This window comes from Sabethes cyaneus, chromosome 2 (genome assembly GCF_943734655.1).
Source record: "Sabethes cyaneus chromosome 2, idSabCyanKW18_F2, whole genome shotgun sequence".
Classification (NCBI taxonomy): domain Eukaryota; kingdom Metazoa; phylum Arthropoda; class Insecta; order Diptera; family Culicidae; genus Sabethes; species Sabethes cyaneus.
In genome coordinates this window covers 68,315,417-68,335,361 of record NC_071354.1, presented here as the reverse complement: position 1 = coordinate 68,335,361, position 19,945 = coordinate 68,315,417, and the positions used below count along the sequence as shown (strand labels likewise).

Below are 19,945 nucleotides of genomic sequence, written 5' to 3'. Positions count from 1 at the left end.
TTTAATATCGCTTACCGTTGGGGCTGGCATATTTTCCACATTTGTCACATCGATGAAATTTTTTTCTTCGCCTGGGTGTCATTCAGGTATTTGTCGAAGTAAATGCTTCAATCTTTTGGTCACTTGTCGATCGTCTGTTAAGTGGTATCTTACGGCGATCTTATCATTGTCATCCCAGCTCGCGAAACAACGCCTTTGGGGGTAGCTTCTGGTAGAACTTTCGCGTTTCCAAAGAACAAAGAAACTGGTCCAACTACTCTTCCTCAAGGCGGCGTGTTTTTCCACCTTCTGACGAGTGGAACTGCACATCCGTCCATGCAACGTTTTTCTCACCGATCACCCTTCTACATTCATCGTTACATCAGTCGTTCCGCTGATTTTCTGCTACGCTGACGTTCGGAGAGTGACGGCAATCAATAGATACGTAAATGTTTCTGTCTGATTTAGTCACTTCCAGGTGTACTTGTGAAGGAGTTTATGCTGAAATAGGATGCTACGTACGATCATATTCTTGAAAGTGGCAAATTCGATAAGTCTTAAGGTCCCCATATACGTCAAATATGTTGAACCCGAAAAGAACAAAAGCTGTCCGCCGAGCCCAACGTCTTTTGTTGTAAAGTTGGTCGCAACCATCTCTGAGCGTACGTACCGGTGAGCTCTTCCAGCACACCAACTGCCGCGTTACGATGTCGTTCTGTGGTTCTCCAAACATTGGACAGCACTCGAGTTGTTGAGAGTTGATTTAAGTTGATCGGCATCTCCACGTGCCTGATTTCCAATTCACAGTTGCGTGTTTTTGTCTGGTTGATCTTTTTGGGAGTTGACCTGTGAAGCCTGTGATACCAACCTCCTGTCTCGCCGGAGGAACATCGTACAAAGCAATGTTCGGAGTCCACACTGGCACAAGAACGATAATCACCCCTTCGTCCCCCTCCTACTAAAATGGAAAACAAGTGAATCGTTTGTTTGAGAAACCCCACAAGTCCACTCGACACTATTGTTGGAAAACAACAAAAAACTGATTTTCTCAAAATTTTAAACCAATCCTTATATGTTTTGGTATGAGGTTCTATGATAATATCTAAAATACATTATGTAGACCATATATCACTGAGGGTGTTCGAGCTGAGAGCTCGTTGGAGGTGGACGTGCTGTCTGCATCGTCGTGTTTAGATGTGTCGTTAGTCGCGAAGACGGGGAATTAAAGTACCGCTGTGGTACGCCAAGTGTTCGCGAAAACGTAATCTAAAATTTCGCGCGTTAAAGTGTTTTCGTAACGCGCCCCAAAATAGAATCAGAATGTTCTGATTTCTATCAAACGAAAGCTACCGCCATCAGTGCGGGACTTTTTATTGTGTTCTCAGTGTGTTCCATATTGCCGCTAAAGGCAAATACTGTTGTGTTAGTGCCTCTCGCACATCTCTCAACCAAGTGATCTTATATGGTCAAAAGCACCAAGAGTGCCGAGTGTATTCAAAGGGCAAATTATTGAATACTAATTTCAGGATACCAAAGCAAATACATTTTTGCAAAGTGTTTTTCTGGTGGTCGAAATTAAATCAAAAGAGTAACAAATCTTGCGTGACGGAAATCGCAATGGTGTAGTATGGAACGGCGCGTCATAACAGTAGTAAGTAGATGGCATGTTGTTTTACTTACGCACCAGTGCGAATTGTCCGTTCACCTAGAGATGGTTGCTCTGAATGGTAAGATTTCCTAAATAGGGGTAAGGATTATAAATTATCCCAGGATAGTAAGTATGTCTACCCCTCAAATTCACCAATTCAGGTAAATTATAACCTTTTCATATTCCGACGGGTACTCGTCACAAATAAAAAAAAAAAAAAAAAAAAAAAAAAAAATATGAATTGTAATTGCTCTTTAGCATTCTTTTCTGAACACCCCCACTTGAGTCACACAAGCGCGTGCGCACTCAGTCTCATTAGGGCTAGTAAAGAAAAACGGTTTCTTCGGCAACTCTATACCTACTACCGTGCCACTTCTTAGTAGTGTGGCACGCTGTACACACAAGATAAATGTGTGATTCTCTCGGGGCGACCTGCAGACTCAACTCTGTTGGAACCCCTCTGGATTAGTATGCATTTATCTATCGCTCTTTCTTGCTCCATCTGACAATGTGATCAGTCCAGCTGTGCGAAAGACATCGGACGAATGCAAGCGAACGATTCGCTTGTATCGGACGGTGTCTGACGAACGGCTCTTGCTGGCAGTTTTGTTAGTGGGGGGAAGTGCTTCAATTGTTACTACTGTCCCATTTCTCCACGGCGCGCGGCAGTGAAACAATATTGCGTTCGAACTGAACAGAGAACGAAGAACGTGGATGTTCTAGTTCGATACGGTTCAATTCGTCCGCAAATGAAAAATGCGTGAATATGGCATTTACCGTACATGTAACTCCACTAGCAGCAGTGTCAGTGCTCTTTCAACTTATCAGCTGATTGACTATATTAACAGACATATTAGGGGTGTTCGCGTGGCGCTTGCTGTGTTGCGTAAACGATGTATTCCGTGTGTGCACTGCCGTTATTCGCATTACAGTCCCAGTTTCTATGGAGTTGGAGCTGTTATGCGAGTAGCGGCAGTGTATACATGCATACGCAACGCAGCGGGCGCTACGTGGATACCCCTATTCTGTTTGCTATGTCTTTCAGTGATTTTGGGGGAAGAAGTGTAAATGCTGCTCAGCGGTGGATATCAACCTTGTAACAAGGTGGCAAAATTTCTTTTGCAACACCTTAAGTTAAATTGCAGTGTACTTGTCAGCTCACTGACCGGTCACTGCATACTTAAGGTTCAAGCATGCGTAATTGATTTGTGGGATTTCGAGGGCAGTTCTCGTGCTCGGAATATGGGGGGTGTTCGCGGAAAGTTATCATTTTGTTCTTTGCGTCTGCCAGAACACCATGATAAATTTTCGTGAACATATCTTTGGTTTTTGAGCGTGGAAACTACTTTTGAAATTTCCTGGAGTTCATGATGCGTGTTTGAACCTTAATTATCACACGGCTATGATTCAGCTTGCTGAATCTTTTATTGTGTTTTATGTGAATCCAACTACGGTACACGTAGTTATATCACCGTATCACGTAATTTGCAACTGTCTTGCAGTAGTACAATTACGTCAGAAGATCTTCGGATCTTACATCTTAAATGAATCGAATTTCAGGAAACTGACATTGCGAGACATTTTGATGTTTCTTACCGAAACCGGTATTGAGCTAATGGGCTCTCATTTATCATGTGTATACCCCCCAGGGGGTGTACTATTGATAATATAACTACCAAGGATTACAGCACCCCCTCGGGGGTACAGTAATCACTAGGTATCTATGTGTTTTTGTGTTTGTAAAATTCTCTATCCACCCCTTCCTATTCCTTCTGTTTTCCTTCCCGTCCTCATCAGGTAAATGATGACACGGGCAAGATGGGCAAGGTACAAATCTTCCACACGATTGTGAAGAACGTGCTGCTCGAGCCACAAATGCTGATACCTGATACCTGCGTGTTTTTGTCTGGTTGATCTTTTTGGGAGTTGACCTGTGAAGCCTGTGATACCAACCTCCTGTCTCGCCGGAGGAACATCGTACAAAGCAATGTTCGGAGTCCACACTGGCACAAGAACGATAATCACCCCTTCGTCCCCCTCCTACTAAAATGGAAAACAAGTGAATCGTTTGTTTGAGAAACCCCACAAGTCCACTCGACACTATTGTTGGAAAACAACAAAAAACTGATTTTCTCAAAATTTTAAACCAATCCTTATATGTTTTGGTATGAGGTTCTATGATAATATCTAAAATACATTATGTAGACTTATCTTTTGATCAAAATATTGATTCTAGCTGAAATTACAAGGCTTTAAAGTTGATGGATATTTGGGGTTTCTCAAACAAACGAGAAATTGACAGTGCACTTAAGTAGTTTTAGGCCGTTTTTATTCAAACTTGTGATCTTTCCATGCTCATAGTATGTAATTTGCTACCATATATCACTGAGGATGTTAAAAAAGTACGTACCGCTAAGAAGAAGAAGAGGGGAGGGGCGCTAAATATCATTTATTAAAAATTTTGAAGTAGAATAATACAAGTTTTAGAAAAAGTTTTGTTCTTTTTTAATCCAAATTTTTATCATGGTTTGCATTTACCTATTAAAAAATAAAAGGCAAATGGAGTAACGGCGGTTTTTGAACTGCAGAAATGGACCACAGTAAGTTACTGTCAGCAACACGAATTCACATCGAATAGGATACCTTGATACTTTGCTAGTTGTAATTAAAGATATTATAAAAAGAAAATAAACATTTTAAATCTTGGATAACAACCGTACTATGATTATGGAACAGAATCTGAGAATAAGGGCCTGTTCTCAAATTACGTTATACCAAAAGGAAATGGAGATACGTGAACAGCATCTTAAATACTTCGAAATGATAAACTATTGATTTTACAGTTACTCGGGAGTGCTCGACGGATTACTTACATTAGGAAAAGCAACGAGTTAACAAAAAAGATAAATAGAAGATTAAGCCTTTTATTTATATATTGTGCTATTATTAACATTGTATAGTAAATGGTGAGTTACTGCTTTTGTTAGAAACGCATGGATAGTTTAGTCTGTCGATTTCTGGAATGAGATTGCTACAGTTCTTACTGTATCTAGATTACAAGTACGGTTTATTTACGTTTATCTTGTCGACTAACTAATCCAAGCTTATCTGCATTTGCAATCAGCTCGAACTTTTTCAGCTAAAACATCCTTTTCTTTTCGATTTTATACGCCGTTCTTTTACTTTTAATAACTTTCGCCTTGCATTCTGTAGTCCGCCGAACACTATGTTTCTTCGTTTTGACTGTGTCCAACTCGTAATTTTTCGATTCCGAAGACATTTTTATACTATTGAATTGTGTTGCGATTACTGCTTACAACATTGCACGTAAATATTGAATGATAATTTTGTACCTATCGCAGCGCCGCTCTAGGTGATTATCGGAAACATGGATATTTGGGGTTTCTCAAACAAACGGATATTTGCAACCCCAATTAAAAGGGGTTCGTGGAACTAACTTTTTCTGGAATTTTGAGGGAAGGTGTGGATCTCCTCAAGGATTCGAAAACTGTTAAAAAGTCAATTTTCATAAAAATGGCGTTTGTGGGGTTTCTCAAACAAACGATTCAAGTATTGTTTTGAGTCGCTCCTTCCATAGCGAACATACGCTCATAAGATCGAAAGAGTGCCCATTCGCTATTAGTATACGACTGTTTTCCTAGCGCGGTTGGTTACCCGATCCCTTCTCATGGTTGCTTATCACAGTTGGTGCCGTTAGTAGTTAGAGATAGGTGTTACAGGATAAAAGGCTAAGACTCATTGTAGAGTCCTTATGTCTACACACACGCGAGGTGCCAATGGTATGCAATGAAATTTATGAGTTTTAAAAAAGTAGTTGAATACAAAAGATGCCGTTACTTGGCAATAAGTTTAGAACATGTCGTACTAACTTCTATCAGCAGAGAGCAGGGATAGCTCTTGCCCTCAAGAATTCCCCTCCATTGTACTCAGTCTTGGGCAACTTCTCGCCAATTCGCCGAGCGTCTCGACACACGGAAGTCGGCTTTCATCTAGCACGTTGGCCCCTCTATTCCTGGAACCGATGGGGTTCTTAAAGAGAACGTGGTCGGTCCACTGTAGTCTCCCAATTTGCGTCAGGTGTACGATAGGAATCTCTCTCTCACGCGCCTACGCCACTCTCCGCTATTCGTTTGTACTCTACCAACACCTCTCGATCAAATACGACAAGTACACGAATGTACTCAGTAAGTAAAGTTACTGTCTCAAGTCTGTAGGAGACTACCGGTCTGAGTAACGTTTGGTCATAGTCAGCTTTACAGCGGCGTATACTTTTTGGTCGAAGCGTCTTGCGGAGGGATAAGTAGGATTCATTCCCAGCTAAAATCCGGTCTGAGTAACGTTTGGTCATAGTCAGCTTTGCAGCGGCGTATGCTTTTCGATCGAAGCGTCTTGCAGAGGGATAAGTAGGATTCATTCCCAGTTTAAATCTTAATGCGTCGTTGAATCTCCGTACTCCTATTATTGTCGGCGGTGACCAGAGATCCCATATACACGAACTCATCAACCACTTTCCGTTTATCGCCATCAATAGTCCGTGGGAGGCCAGCGTTGTTTTCTCTGGAGTCTCTTCCCACCATATATTTGGTTTTTGATGCATTGATTTGTAATCCAATCGTCCTAGCCCTTCGTTTTTAATCTGGCGAAGATTGCCCCCGCCGTCGCAAGGTGAGGTCGTCTGCGATGGTAAGGAGTTGGCAACTCCCGCTGAAAATCATTCCTCTCGTTTCGATGCACGCTCACCGGATCACTCCTTCAATAGCGATGTTGAATAACATACAGACAGTCCATCCCCTTGCCGCAACCCTCTGAGTGACTCGAAGGGACTCGAGAGTGCCCCCGAAACACACATCATTCGCTCCAGGCTAGTAGCTTTGATCAGCCACGTCAGTTTTTTCGGAAAACCGTTCTCGTGCATTATTTGCCATAGCTGTTCGCGCTCGACTGTATCGTATGCTGCCCTAGAATCCATGAAAATATGATGCGTGGGAGGATTTATCGAGAGTTGCTGTAAAAAGAGTTACCGTACCTGCAAGTGAAGTGTCGGGCAGTTTTTTAGAGCGAGAACTTCTCGAAATGATTGATTTTTCGTGTAAATAGCCTGAAAGTTTTATTTTCAAGATTGAATAAGATTTTATTAAGATTGAATATATGAAGAACCACTCGTCGGTGAAAATTTATTGAGTCTGTCAGACGATTTTAAAGTTGGAAGACCCCAGAGAACCTATTTCAATCAGATACGTATCGTACATTTGCGTTTAATGCTATTTGTAGCCTGGATTGTGCGTAAACTGATGCTTATAAAAGCAAACAAAACACAGCAATGAAGCGGGGTAACTTTGACTCTTTAGAAAGCCATAGTTTAGTGTCTGTCATTCAAGTAGATTTAGTGACATACAAGGTACGAAGGCTTGCATACAGTCTTCTTCATATAGTTTTCTTGCACTATTTAAATATACTGCAATCCCCCGAATAAGGAGATTTCGAATAAGAACGTTTCCAATAAAGACGGTCTCGAGTGATTCCAAGGCGGTTGAACGTTTTTATTGGAGTCTACGTAGCATATAGGAATTGACTTAATTGGGAATTGACATGGAATAACTCATGATCCTGACCGTGTAAAACGTTGGTGTCTTCGACAAAGTTGTTCAGTAGATCAACGGGTTTTCATATGATTATAGTATTTCGGAATTGTCTCATTACGTGGCACTAGTGTATATGTAATATTCTCATACAGGTTGTATTCAATTCCGCGCTATTATCCATACCATCTTGAAGGTGACAGTCATTTGAGTAACCTTCCAGAAGAACGCAACTTTCTAGATAGTCAACAGCGCAAGATATAGCTTGTATAAGAATATTACGAATACACTTGCGCCACGTAGTGAGACAATTCCGAAACACTAAAATCCAACGAAAAGTCCTTGATATGCTGAACAACTTTGTCGAAGACACCACCGTTCTATACAGTCAGGATCACGAGTTATTCCATGTTGGAACCAATTAAGTCAATTCCCATATGCTACGTAGACTCCATTAACAAGGTTTGCATTAAGGCGGTCCCTATTAGCGTTCTTAATGGGGGGATTGCTGTAAATTTATCGAAACTAAAGTTGGACTGGATGGTTGTGCCTAGACAAGAATGTCTGCGAAAAGAAATGAATTTTTATTAAATATTAGTACTTCAGGAAGATCCTTTTAGAGAAAATAATTAGTGATGACACGGGAAGGAAGCTAGAATAAACACCATTTTTAAATGCTGGCCGCGTTCGAGCCGATTATGTACGATTGTACCAATTCTGTTGCATGGTCCTCTATTTAAGATTAATTTGTAATTTAATCACTAAAAGATTAGGAATTAGTAAACAAGATGAAATATTTTAGAAACATTCCACGAGATAGATCATAGTTTTTCGAAAGTTTTACTTAATATTTTGCCAGAGTATTTGCTTTCAGAGTCATGATTAAAACAAGTGACGCCTGAAGAAATTGGAAAATTTCTAGAAAAATTGATGATTAATATTGTATTTGTAATATTGTATTTGTATCACGGACACGTGATCAAAATTTTGTAAAATCCTCGGACCTTTTTCAGTTAGTCTGACAATTGTGCAAAATGTCTTTCAGTTCTAAATGGTAAAAATATTCGTAAATATTCGATACATACATGGCCGATCTTTGAAGTTTTGAAGTGGCACTCCAATATTTTTCACAAAAATTTTCGCTTCAAAGCTCACAAACTAAGAAACACCTTAACTACGTTCCCGTCACCAACTTGTGTTTTTTTTTCTCTCTTCTTCAGATAGGAATAACCGTCCGTCCGACTGGTGGTAAGAGTCCTCTTACGTTTCTGCACTTACACAGACATTCAGACAGGAAGAATTGGCCGACGCAGTAGCATAGCAGCTGAGAAAACAACAACAAGCGAAAAATAAACAGAAACACAAACCGCGCGCAGTCCCAATGCCGAGCTCAGCGCTAGCAGCTAGAGTGTTCACCACTTGCTTCGATCCTGTCTGCTTACACTAGTTTGCCGACCGTCGGCCCGTTGGGATGCGTTTTCGTTCGTTTGCTTGCTTGTTCGTTCCGTCGCTCCGTGACTGAGTAAGAAGTGAGATTGAACCCCTAGCCAGAACCGGTGAACCGAATCGCGCGTAAGTGAAGATCGTGTAACAAAGTCGCTAGATTACCGGTGTGACAGGGAACCGCGTGGGCGTCCAGCGTGAAAGTGTGTGGAAAGAGTCGCCTATCCGTTCAAGATCGTCGCAAGCGCAGGGTTTATTTCGGTGGCGCGTCGTCGCCCTCGCCATCGTCGTTGTCGTCAAGTCCGAACACCTATACTAAATTACGTCACCCTGATGTTTGGACCTGCCAGCTACTGCCAGTCATAGACGGTCGGTCTGCTGCTCCTAATATTTTGGACGCGAAACATCTGCAATCGCTCTCTTCTGCGTTGCGTGTGCCGGTGAAGTTTGTTCAACTTTCGGCAATTATATTTGTCTGCCGGCCTAGAAGCAGCAACTGTGTTAGCCTACATTAAAGTGTTTGCATCTGAAATGTCAAGTTGTATACATAACACGCACGTTGTAGCGTTGCAGCACCGTTAATGCGTTTGTGTGTTGGAGATGTTTTATTAATGGTTTATCATTTCTAGTCTTTAGTGCTAGATGGCGTATGAGCTAAACCTGCTTTGGTGCTGTTGAAGAGTTTGCGTATCACTTTCTGTTGCTTTTGTTGACGAACAAGAAGTGCCTGGTTCGAGGCCGTGACAGATCTCTGCATGCTGGATGAGTATTTTCGGTCGACGATAATAAAAGCAACCAAATGTGGCGTGTGTTTTATAAACAAATATCATTTCGCAGTGATTCAAAGCAGTAAGCATAAGGCAGAATAAAAAATTTAATTCGATGTTGTGAAAGTTGTGTCACATCTGGATACTGCCTGTGCTAAGTGATCAATTACTACTATCATGAGATCATCGTGTTGAAAAATCTTTACAACAGTTGGTTCAGCGTTCAAGATCATGTAACGAGATAAGTGATTCTAGAGAGCGTGCTTAAAATATTATTGCTTACAACAATAGTGTTCGTAGTCGGTACCGTAACCAACTGGTAAATCGTGTTTGAATTATTGTTTCATCATCCGGCAACAACGGACGGCAGCGTCATGAACGGCGTCACACTAATGGACGAAAACGATGTGGACATCAAGAGCCCCATTCGGCGGCTAGGATCAACCCGCAAGCTTAACCTCTTCAACAGTAAGTACCCAATCTGTTCTATTCGGAACCATAAATGTTATTGCAGTGCATGGCTGCAGCGGCCATAATTGGGTTAACCATTTAGAACCGCTGAGCTCTGCTGGGGGGTGATTAAGTTGGACGATTTTACCAATTAGCGTAACTTTAATTGTATTTGCGTAGTTACATTAATTCCAGTTATATCGTGTAAAATTAACATCAGTAAAATATCTAATTTCAATAGTAAAAATGTTCACAAATGTTGTCCTTCAGCCTTTCAGTTTTGATGTTTGTGCAAATTATGTTAACCATATGGATTTGAAAATTCATCTCAAGTTAAAACTACACCAGATGATGCCTTATTTACTGTGCCGTACTGAGACAGTTAAATAGTTTGATCATCATCGCTCGCTTTTTTTTATTATACGACGATGACGGTGACGTGCTAAAGTGGCCAGCCGTCGGTCGTACGTATATCACTACCATTTGACTCTTGGCCGGTTATTATTATTAGATTCTGCATGTCGGCTTTTGTCTGCCGATATGGCGAAACGAATGCCATTACTGTGTAGCACTGCAGCAAACATGGGTGTTTATTTCGCATGTACGGCTCATATTTTCACTCAATTTGTATTGGCGTTTCAACGCAACACTGTTCTTCGCTGACCATATGGAGTCGAATTGCCTCATGAAGATAAAAGATTGTGGCGTACCATATTGCATGTACGAACTGTGGAAAACACGCAGTAGTGCTGAATTCCATAATTTGTCGCTCTCGTCATTGTGTGCAGGGTTTCGTTCAATTACATCAGGTTTATTTTAAAACAATGCACAGCGAGAGAAGAATTTAATATCCAGACAACAGATGCACTGAAATAATGGGGTCAGATGTCAACATAGCCTAATGAGATAAGCTGCAGTTTTTATGTACATTCCTGCAATTGAACGCTAGCAACAGATAGTCTATCCCGGATGCAGCTTTTTCTGAACGAATAACTGCAAGTTGATACTTTTCGGATAAGCTTAGCTACTATCTTCAGATATATTTAACTCGGAAGCTACTAATTCATTTTTTTGAATATTCAGAGAAACAATATTTTTAAGCACAAAATTTAATTTTACTTTGCTAAACCAGTTCTAGTTGTCATGCACCAAAGGTTATCTGGTTTTGCATCAAAAGAACTATCACCATGTGACTTAAAGAAAAAACCTAAAAATAAATTTAATATCATACTTTAACTGGCTAATTCTAGATTCATCATTTAATCTGATGCTGAAAAATATCTTGTTTTCAGTATACTTCATGCACTTTAAATGCTTTATTATGCGCGTGCAGCATCCCAAATAGTTTTGGATTTTTCTAACTAAGCAGCAAAATTCTATCATTCCCAGGGATGTTTTGATGTGTAGTAACGTCCGCATTGGATTAGTTCGAACTGTATGCTCAGTTTTTTGCATCAGTGTTGGTCAACCACAGTGCTACCAAGTGCTGCTCTGACGTTTTGGCTGACCTTATTGGCATTTTTAACTGATCGTTTGAGCAAAGAAACACAGAGTTACGCCACGACAATCCCGTTCCGTTACTTGCATCTCGCAGCTCGCACCTAGAGTAAAACGCTCAAATAATGTAACATACACCGATTTGAAAGCAGCCCTTTTGACCGCATTGACCATCGAATACTCTGCCGGAAGCCTTCCCGATTTGGTGCATCGCAACATGTTATAGAATGGCTATGTTCCTAATGCAATCGAATACTTCCTGTACAGCTCAATTCATACCTTTCCTCCTCATTCAACAAATAACAATAAACAAATCGGGTGTACCACAAGGTAGTAATATGGGTCCATTGCTTTTCTCGCTGTACTTTAACGACGTGGTATTACTTCTAGGTAATGGATGGTCCACTGAAAACTGACACAGTCTGCAAAAGTTACTAGATATTATTATTGACAGGTGTCACAGGAATTGGCGCATCGTTAGTACCACAAAATGCCAGGTTGTGACATGCCATCGCATTGCCAGCCCCCAGCCCAATACTGTTTGAATACAGCATTGATGGCCAGCTTCTTCAAAGTGTCGAACACATCCACAATCTTGGTATTATTCTTGATGTAATGGTTAATTTTAACATGAATTGCTCGGCTACTATTTCCAAAGCAACGTAACAGCTTGGTTTCATCTCTAAAATCGGACCTTGTACTGATCCCTGTGCATGGCGGAGACGTTAAACCACGAGCTGCATGCCCTACTTGGAGCACGTATTAAGGGGTGAATTGGGCAAAATGGTCCATTCATGCATTTCACACAGTATGGAATGGATGATACTTGTTTCTTCTGATGTTTTGACAGCGTTTGAAAGCTATTTGAGTTCATTTCACGGGCGGCAAATAAGTTTTTATACTGTTTAATTAGCTTTTATCATGATTTTTGGGGATAATAGGGCAAAATGGACCACTCCCGGAAGTTTGCGCAGGATGAAACCATCGCCAATCAATTTCCTGCATTTTTTTACATAGGAATAGGTATTTTGTAAGATTTCAAACTTGCGGTTTCTAGTTCTTAGGATTACGAGCTTATTTTTGCCCATTGTGCGTTGTCTGGTAGCCAAGATATTGAAAAAACTTCCGCCACTCTGTTTGTTTACTACAGGCTGTGACATTAGGCCGTATGAATAAAAGAGTTAGAGCAAACTCTCCCATAAGATTTATACGGGAAAAGCAAAGCAAACTGTTTTATTTTATACGGTCTATTGTAAGAAGTGTAAACACCATCGACTTGATCTTTGCGATCTCGACGATTCGTAGAAACTAGTTGGTGCCTCCGAACGCGCACGGGGAACTTTACTTGTTTCAGAGTACATAGTTTTGTTCAACCGCGCAAGTTTATCCGGGAATCCAATATCGTGCATTATCTGTCCAAGCTATTTGCGTTCAACTGTATCGTATGTTGCCTTGAAATTCTCAAAAGTACCATGCACCACAATGTGTGCTGATGATATTTCTGAAAGAATTTATGGAGTGTGCAAAATTTGGTCCGTAGGTATTAGCGGGGATCCAGAATACGCTCGACCATTGGAGAGGCCGCTATTGCCGCACTGTGTGAAAAACCCCAGAGTATACAAAATGATTATTTTGGGGAATGCCAACAAACGAGAAAAATATTGCTTTGACAAATTATCTGAGCATTATCACTAGGGAGAATTTGGCCAAATACGGACGAGCTAGGAACTAGTTGACCACGATTCTGATGAGTAAAAAGCGCCAAAATGAGGAGTGAGATCGTGAAGAATTGAAACAGCTATTCCGAGCTAATGACACGTGCAAGTTTTACGTGAACTAAATTCGTAAGGGCTTCACACCGAAACCTGATATATGTAGCGACGAAGGAGGGAGTCTAATCACAAAGGAGCGCGAAATGGTCCACAGGTGGAAACAGCTCTTCGATGAACACCTCAATGGCGAAATTGCAGAAGGAAGCGGAACAGAAATTAACCTAGGAATACCCATGGAAGATAGTAATGTCCCAGCATCTGAACTCCAAGAATTCGGGGTTGCTGAAGACCAACCAAGCCGCTAATAAGGACCGCCTACCGACAGAGCTTTACAAACATGGCCGAGAAACGATGGGAACCGCTCTACTCTGGGTTATTCGCAAGATTTGGGAGGAGTCGCAAGAAATGGTTTGTCCCATCTACAATAAGGGCTGATCGGATCGACCGCTGCGACCATCGCGGTATGACACTGGTAAACGTCACCTACAAGGCACTGTCCCAGATACTGCAACGTCGTCTGTCACCTCTAGTACAGAGTTGGGTAGGGAATTACCAGATGGGCTTCATGGGCACTCGCGCAACTATGAACCAGATTTTTACCAGCCGATAGATTTTGAAATTAAATATAAAAGAAAACTTTCCAATTAAATTCTACTATGTATATTTATTCGCGGCAGATACGTATTTCGCCTACGACTTGCAGGCTTCTTTAGCGTCTGCTTTCGATCTTGCAGAAATGTCGGTAGTACAACGTGCCCACGCATCACATCTTTATTGATTTCAAAGCAGCATGCGATACAGTCGAGACCAGCAGTAGAACGAAAACAGTTCTCTTCAACAACTCCACCGGCACCAGGAACAGAGCGCTCAACGTGCAAGATGGCTCGATTGGTTTGCGACTTATGAGACGACAAGAACGAGTAGCCAAAGATCGAGTGGAATGGAGACGACTGCTTTAAACAGCACGAACCACTCCGGCTCCAGGCTGCTGACAACGATAACGACGACGACTACGACAGCATTGCGGGGTCCCTGCTAAACCACACGTGCTACTACGAATTCTCTCTGCGTGACGAGTTCTCTTGCTACTGGAGTCAAGCGATTTAATGCTTCGGGGAGTAACTTTTAGGTAGCGATGATTAGCGTAATGCCGCAGGATTTACAGCAATCAAGCTGATTGCGTTTTTTTAAATGGGACAAACCACATTTTCCATCCTTTCATCCGGTAGTTTCTTTTCCTAATATTTTTTGAAACGGTGGTTCTACAATTGATGAAGGGACGGTAGGGGAAAGTAATGAAAAGTTTTTTGAAATGGAAGGGAAAGAGTGGAAAGGTGAGTGGGGGGGGGGGTTATTGGTAGCTACGCCTAACAAGTTGTCGTTGTGGCTTCTACCTATAGTCCAATGCTGGAAGATGTACGGGTCGAACCAAGCTATAATCTAAGATTATAACCGGATTTGAACCCACAACACCCGCCAGGGCATGTGGCTCGCTGGTACTTGTACTTTTGGACCATAGAGGCGCTGGACACAAGAAGACTGCGCAACCCCCCTTATTAAGGTAGCGACATGGGTTGGGTTACAGATCGTGCCTCTTCCTCCGTCTACTGGAAAACCACCGACCGAGAAGTTTGATCTAACTTAGTGTTTACTGGCGGGACGACAACACTATACAGGCCCTTGCGACTTACAAGGCACTGCGTGTGACACTGTTCGTTTTTCAGCGTGTTAGTCGCGATTCTCAGCGCGGGTTTTCGGGGGAAGGCTCCCTTTCTTTTTCTTCCAAATCCTGAAAAAAATATCGGATGAAGTGCCGTTACTAGTGGTTCTTTATCATGTTTGAAAACAACACCTCAAAGCTCATTGAAGTCTCTATCGCTCGTGTAACATTGGAGATTGCCGTCGCGAATTCTTCACCCCTTCTCACCCTTACCAGATCTGCTACAGTGCCACGATGCTGAACTGTCGGGGGCTCTAATGTTCGAGCAATACCCTGTCAACATCCATTAACAGGCCTATGCCGTGCCCTAAAAACAGAAGGTCAAGTTTCGATAACGGAAAACATTGTAAAAGAACTACCGTTTCAAAAAATATTAAATAAAATATATTTATAACAATAAAATTACAAATGTGGTCGAGACACTTAGTCGCTTGAGAACGCTTGCTAGACTGACCGAAATACACTTGCAGTGTTGGCAGTCGATGTGACTAGATAAAATGAACCGATGTCGGTTGACAGATACTAGCCGTGTTAGGGTGGCCTTCCAATAAGGTCAAAAGGTCCAATGCGCGAATGAGAGATTCTCTTCGTGTTTCGTCTCTTACGCTTATTCCGCTGATGCAAATGCACTTGAATGCATCTGTTTAACATGAAATCTGTTTAACATTCTTGCTCCACCGGCTGCGAAGTCTATCGATAAAGAAGGGTCAAGTACTAAAGGACGTTTATACCCATGGCTTTGCTTATTTTTGGTTGCTGGCGTTATTGGCTAGCTGGTCTTTATGTAAAATTGCGTTGAATTGCATTTATGCCACCGTGATAAGCGCAAGAGATGAAACGCAAAGAGAATCTCTCATTTGCACTTTGAACCTTTTGACATATTGCTCGTGAAATAATCTATAGTCCCCAGTGTGTGAAGAAAAGATTAGTTCTGCTTGTAGCCGCTCCAACATAGAGTACAGACGCTCACTAGGTTGAGAAAACGATGTTTCGTCTTGCAGCACAATCATTGGCAAAAGCAGTGCTCGAAACAATTGACAGACTTGTATAAAGACAAATATAAAACGCATTCTGCGCAAACAGTTTTACCCCTGGTAGTATTCTTTTGCCTGTCAGCCCATGAACATGGCAACTGAACTGCTGACAGTGTTTGTCTTTCTCAGTTTTCTACTCTTCAAAGCAATCCATTCATGAATTGCTGTGCTGAATGATTGCTCGACTAACCTGTCAATAAATTTTCTTGCTCTTGACTGATATTTTAGATCTCAATGTTTAATTTTTTAAACTGAGTTTTAAAATCAGCCAAAACCTGATTGAAGGAAATTGATTAAAACTTCGAAGCAGTGTTTACGTTTATTGCAATATCGTTTGCCGTTTTCGGCAGTTAAAAATGAATGAATGATTCGCATTTAATTTCATTCACTATTGTCGAGAATGAATGAATGTAGAGAACAACTCGAACGTAAGTGATTCGCCGGAATCGTTGGTTTCAGGTTGGAAATGCTACGTTCATTTTATCTGTACTAGAAACAGCAAAAAATGAGCAACATATTGCATCAATTCAGGCGCATTGCATAAATTGAATATGAGATTTCTAAGCACTGGGTAAAAGTCGCCTCTGACATGGTAAGCGCAGCAGTGGAATTGATTTGCTTTCTCTCTCTCTCTCTCTCTCTCTCTCTCTCTCTCTCTCTCTCTCTCTCTCTCTCTCTCTCTCTCTCTCTCTCTCTCTCTCTCTCTCTCTCTCTTCTCTCTCTCTCTCTCTTTCTCTCTCTCTCTCTCTCTCTGTCAAATGTTACCGCCTCCGAAAAGCGAAGAGTATTTTTCTTTTTGCAATCCTTTGCAGTTTTGTTTTGGTTGAAATAAGCGTCAATCATGTTACATTTTTCTTTTTTTGCCGGGCCACTACAGAATGCTTGTTCTCAAGATTGAGGAGCAAATCATTTCAATCCATGTAATTGCCTGTCCTATATTCTCAAGAAAAGAAAAAGGAGGAGGCTTCGCGTAACTAGAGTGGATGGACACAGCGGTTCCTCGGGGTTTTAACAAGTCCTTCCTTTGAATTTTGTTTGAAAATTGATAATTCTGTTTAGATTTTTGATTAAAAAATTTGAGCGTAGCATAGTTCAACCAATTTTATCTAACCGACGGTTGCCGAAATGGTACAGAGGACCTTAGAAAAGTTGGATCATGCCACTAAGTTCGACCACAAAAATACCGTCAATAACAATCATCGAACGAAAAAAATGTTTGTCTCTAATTGTTTTCAACAAACGAGGGATCTGAAAAAACGATACTGAACTCCAGAAAAACACAGTGTCTAGACACTAGTAAGTAAGTAAGTAAAGGAGAAATTCATTTAGATTTAAAGTTTTTTACGATGAAATCCCTTTTAGAAATGTTTTTTGAAAGCTTGGTTTTTCAAACCGACAAATAACTCTGCGTCCTCTTGTCCTTTGGAATTAATGAGTGCAACTTGCTCATACCACCACACTGTCGCGATAAAGTTAGTTAGTATTCGAATACTCAAATAAATCATTAAATATGCGAACGCGCATGCAGTTATTCATGTTATCATTGCAGCATTGTGTATTGCTGCTAAACGGACGTCAGGTGAAATGTTGTTGGTTCAACTCTTGACAAAACCTTACAATTTTCGACCCCAAGTAACTTAGAAATCGCAAGTTTATTCTCTCTCTTTCCCATCTTTCCTTGAAATTACTAACAAACTGAACAAACGGCTAACCTCAAGCTGAAGTAATAAAGAAATTCAATGGAAAACTTCTCTTGATCCTGGTCAGAAAACGGATGGGAAACCAATCAATGGCGATTAACTATCACGGTAAATGAAGCGCCTCTGTCCACTCTAAAAAAAGAATATGCATAGAGTACTACGGAGCAAAAGAGCAACGTTTGAATCCATTACCACAGTAATAGCTATCAAAACTGAAATATTTTCAATCTGCTGTAAATTTCGGTAAACAACTTTCTCAATTTTCACATTTCTTGTTTGATCTTAGGTAAGCTCCATCAAACCGAAACTATTCACCATCGTTTATTTTTTATTTCGCTAGAGATTAGCCGCCATTTCACTTTTTCCGGTACCTGTAGAGCACACGGTCTTCTCCGTGTTTCTAGTAAAAGATAAAGCATAAAAGTGCGAAAGAGTACGTACACACTTAAAAAGTTCGGCAAAATTTCACTGAACTCTGAGCAGCCGAACGTTCGGTAAAAATTTCGGTGGTGCCAATCGACGTTTACGAATCGTTATTAATGTTTGACATCATAAAAAAATTTTACTGAACGTTCGACCACTCAGAGTTCGGTAAAATTTACCGAACTCGGTACTGTTTTTAAGTGTGTACACACTCGTCCGTTAATCGCTCCTTTGCCCTGCTAGGTGCTTGCCAGGTTTTAATAGGCAATAATCTTCTGTTGATATTACATTTCCCATAAAACGAAATATCACATCAAAACTTCATTAAAATAACTATTACTCTCACAATAAATCTGGCCCGATTTTTGAATAGGTCATATCCTCACAAATAAGAGATTCACTTCATGTCTCCTTCCTTACGCTGATCACGACGGTGCAAATGCACTTGAATGCATCTTTTTCACATGAGACGGTTGCTGGCATTCATGACTTAGCTAATCGTTAGGAAAAGTTCCATTGCCATGCTTGTATGCCGCAGTAATGAGTGTAAATAAGGGGACACGAAGATAATCTCTCATTTGTAGATAGGACGTATTTGAAAATCAGACGAGAAATGTTTATTTATTCAGTATTGATAAGTCGTTGATAGGCATTTTTATCCTCATCGCGATTTTTCCTCTCCTTACACTAATTGTTTTCTGAAAGTATAGCTCCAGGTGTCTCACATTTGTTGCGACAATTTAAAGTGAAGGCTTGCAAAATTAACATGTAAAAAAATCGCAATCATTCGTTTCTGTCAATCTAATTCAATTAAGAATAACCTTGTTAGTCAACTTTAATCATTTCAAGTTAGCTCGCAAATGTTGGGAGATTCATTAGGCCACAGCTTTCGTTGGTCTTCAGCCATCTGTGTTGCACATGATTTTATTATTAATAAAGAATGATCAAATAATAACAATCTGCGAGTCCGAAACGAAAATTAATGTGTCTGTTCTGGGGAAAACATACCTCAGCTTGTAAAGATCCTATTTCCAGGTGTTGTCATCTATTCCATACTTGCACGATCCTGTTCTACCCATCTGTTCGTATCTAGGCCTAATCCACCAGCCGCAAGCCTGCCACGTGACCTTTCCAATTCCTCTCGCTGGATGCAGTTGTTCCATTGCATTCCTTATCTACACTCTCGAGCCCAGCCAGTCAGCAGGCTGGCCGACTAAAACTACAGTACACAACAAAAAGAAGCGGAATCTCTGTTTTTTTTTACCAGAAAATAATCGCCTCTATCGCCATCAGTTTTTTTCTTTCCTTCTGCATAAGGGCCAAAGAGACAAAGGCCAGCAGAAGACAGTTGAACGGTTGCAGCTTGATATATACCTCTCGCAAGGACCGGCTGCGGAGCAATGACTGCTATTATAATTTCCAAAGAAAAGATTGGAGTAAAAGTGCCGTGGAATTGAAGTAAAACGAAAGAAAGAGATATATATGTGATTCAAAACAAGGCAATGTAATGCTGCTGCGATTACAGTGCAACAATTGTACAAGCAGAGGAGACAGGCAAACAAACGCAGGCACAGCAGAGACCCCAGGTGGTAAACTGCTTCCAATATACAGGCGGTGGTCGCTCTGCAAGGGAGACAGGGATCCGCCGTGTGGTACAGAGTGCAGAGCTCGCAACCTTTCGTGACCCGGTGTGATGAACGCCAGCTTGTTGCACGGAAAGTTCGGTGTCGGAATTTTTTTAAATGGGGAAATATGTGACAAAAATAGATGGATAAGTGCATGTAATTGGTAAACTCAAATTGATTGCAAATTTTATAAAAATTTAGTTAAATAATTTATCGAATTGTTTTGTTTTAAAATTATCACCGTAGTTCTCTCCGTGCGAGATAGATTTATGAACATCAACATTTTT

The 19,945-nt window shown here is 41.0% G+C and overlaps 1 protein-coding gene across 4 annotated transcripts in view; it reads left to right on the top strand.

Moving 5' to 3' along the window:
* Positions 1 to 19,945, top strand: part of LOC128738839 (SLIT-ROBO Rho GTPase-activating protein 1-like) — a 173,156-nt gene that overhangs the window by 21,027 nt on the left and 132,184 nt on the right. For 3 of the 4 annotated variants that reach the window (XM_053834259.1, XM_053834258.1, XM_053834257.1), the window contains one exon: positions 9,300 to 9,905. In XM_053834259.1, coding sequence (XP_053690234.1) covers positions 9,812 to 9,905 — 94 coding nt within the window. In that variant the 5' untranslated portion in view covers positions 9,300 to 9,811. Of the gene's footprint in view, positions 1 to 8,447; positions 9,040 to 9,299; positions 9,906 to 19,945 lie in introns of all 4 variants that reach the window. The other variant, XM_053834256.1, reaches the window with a different exon arrangement.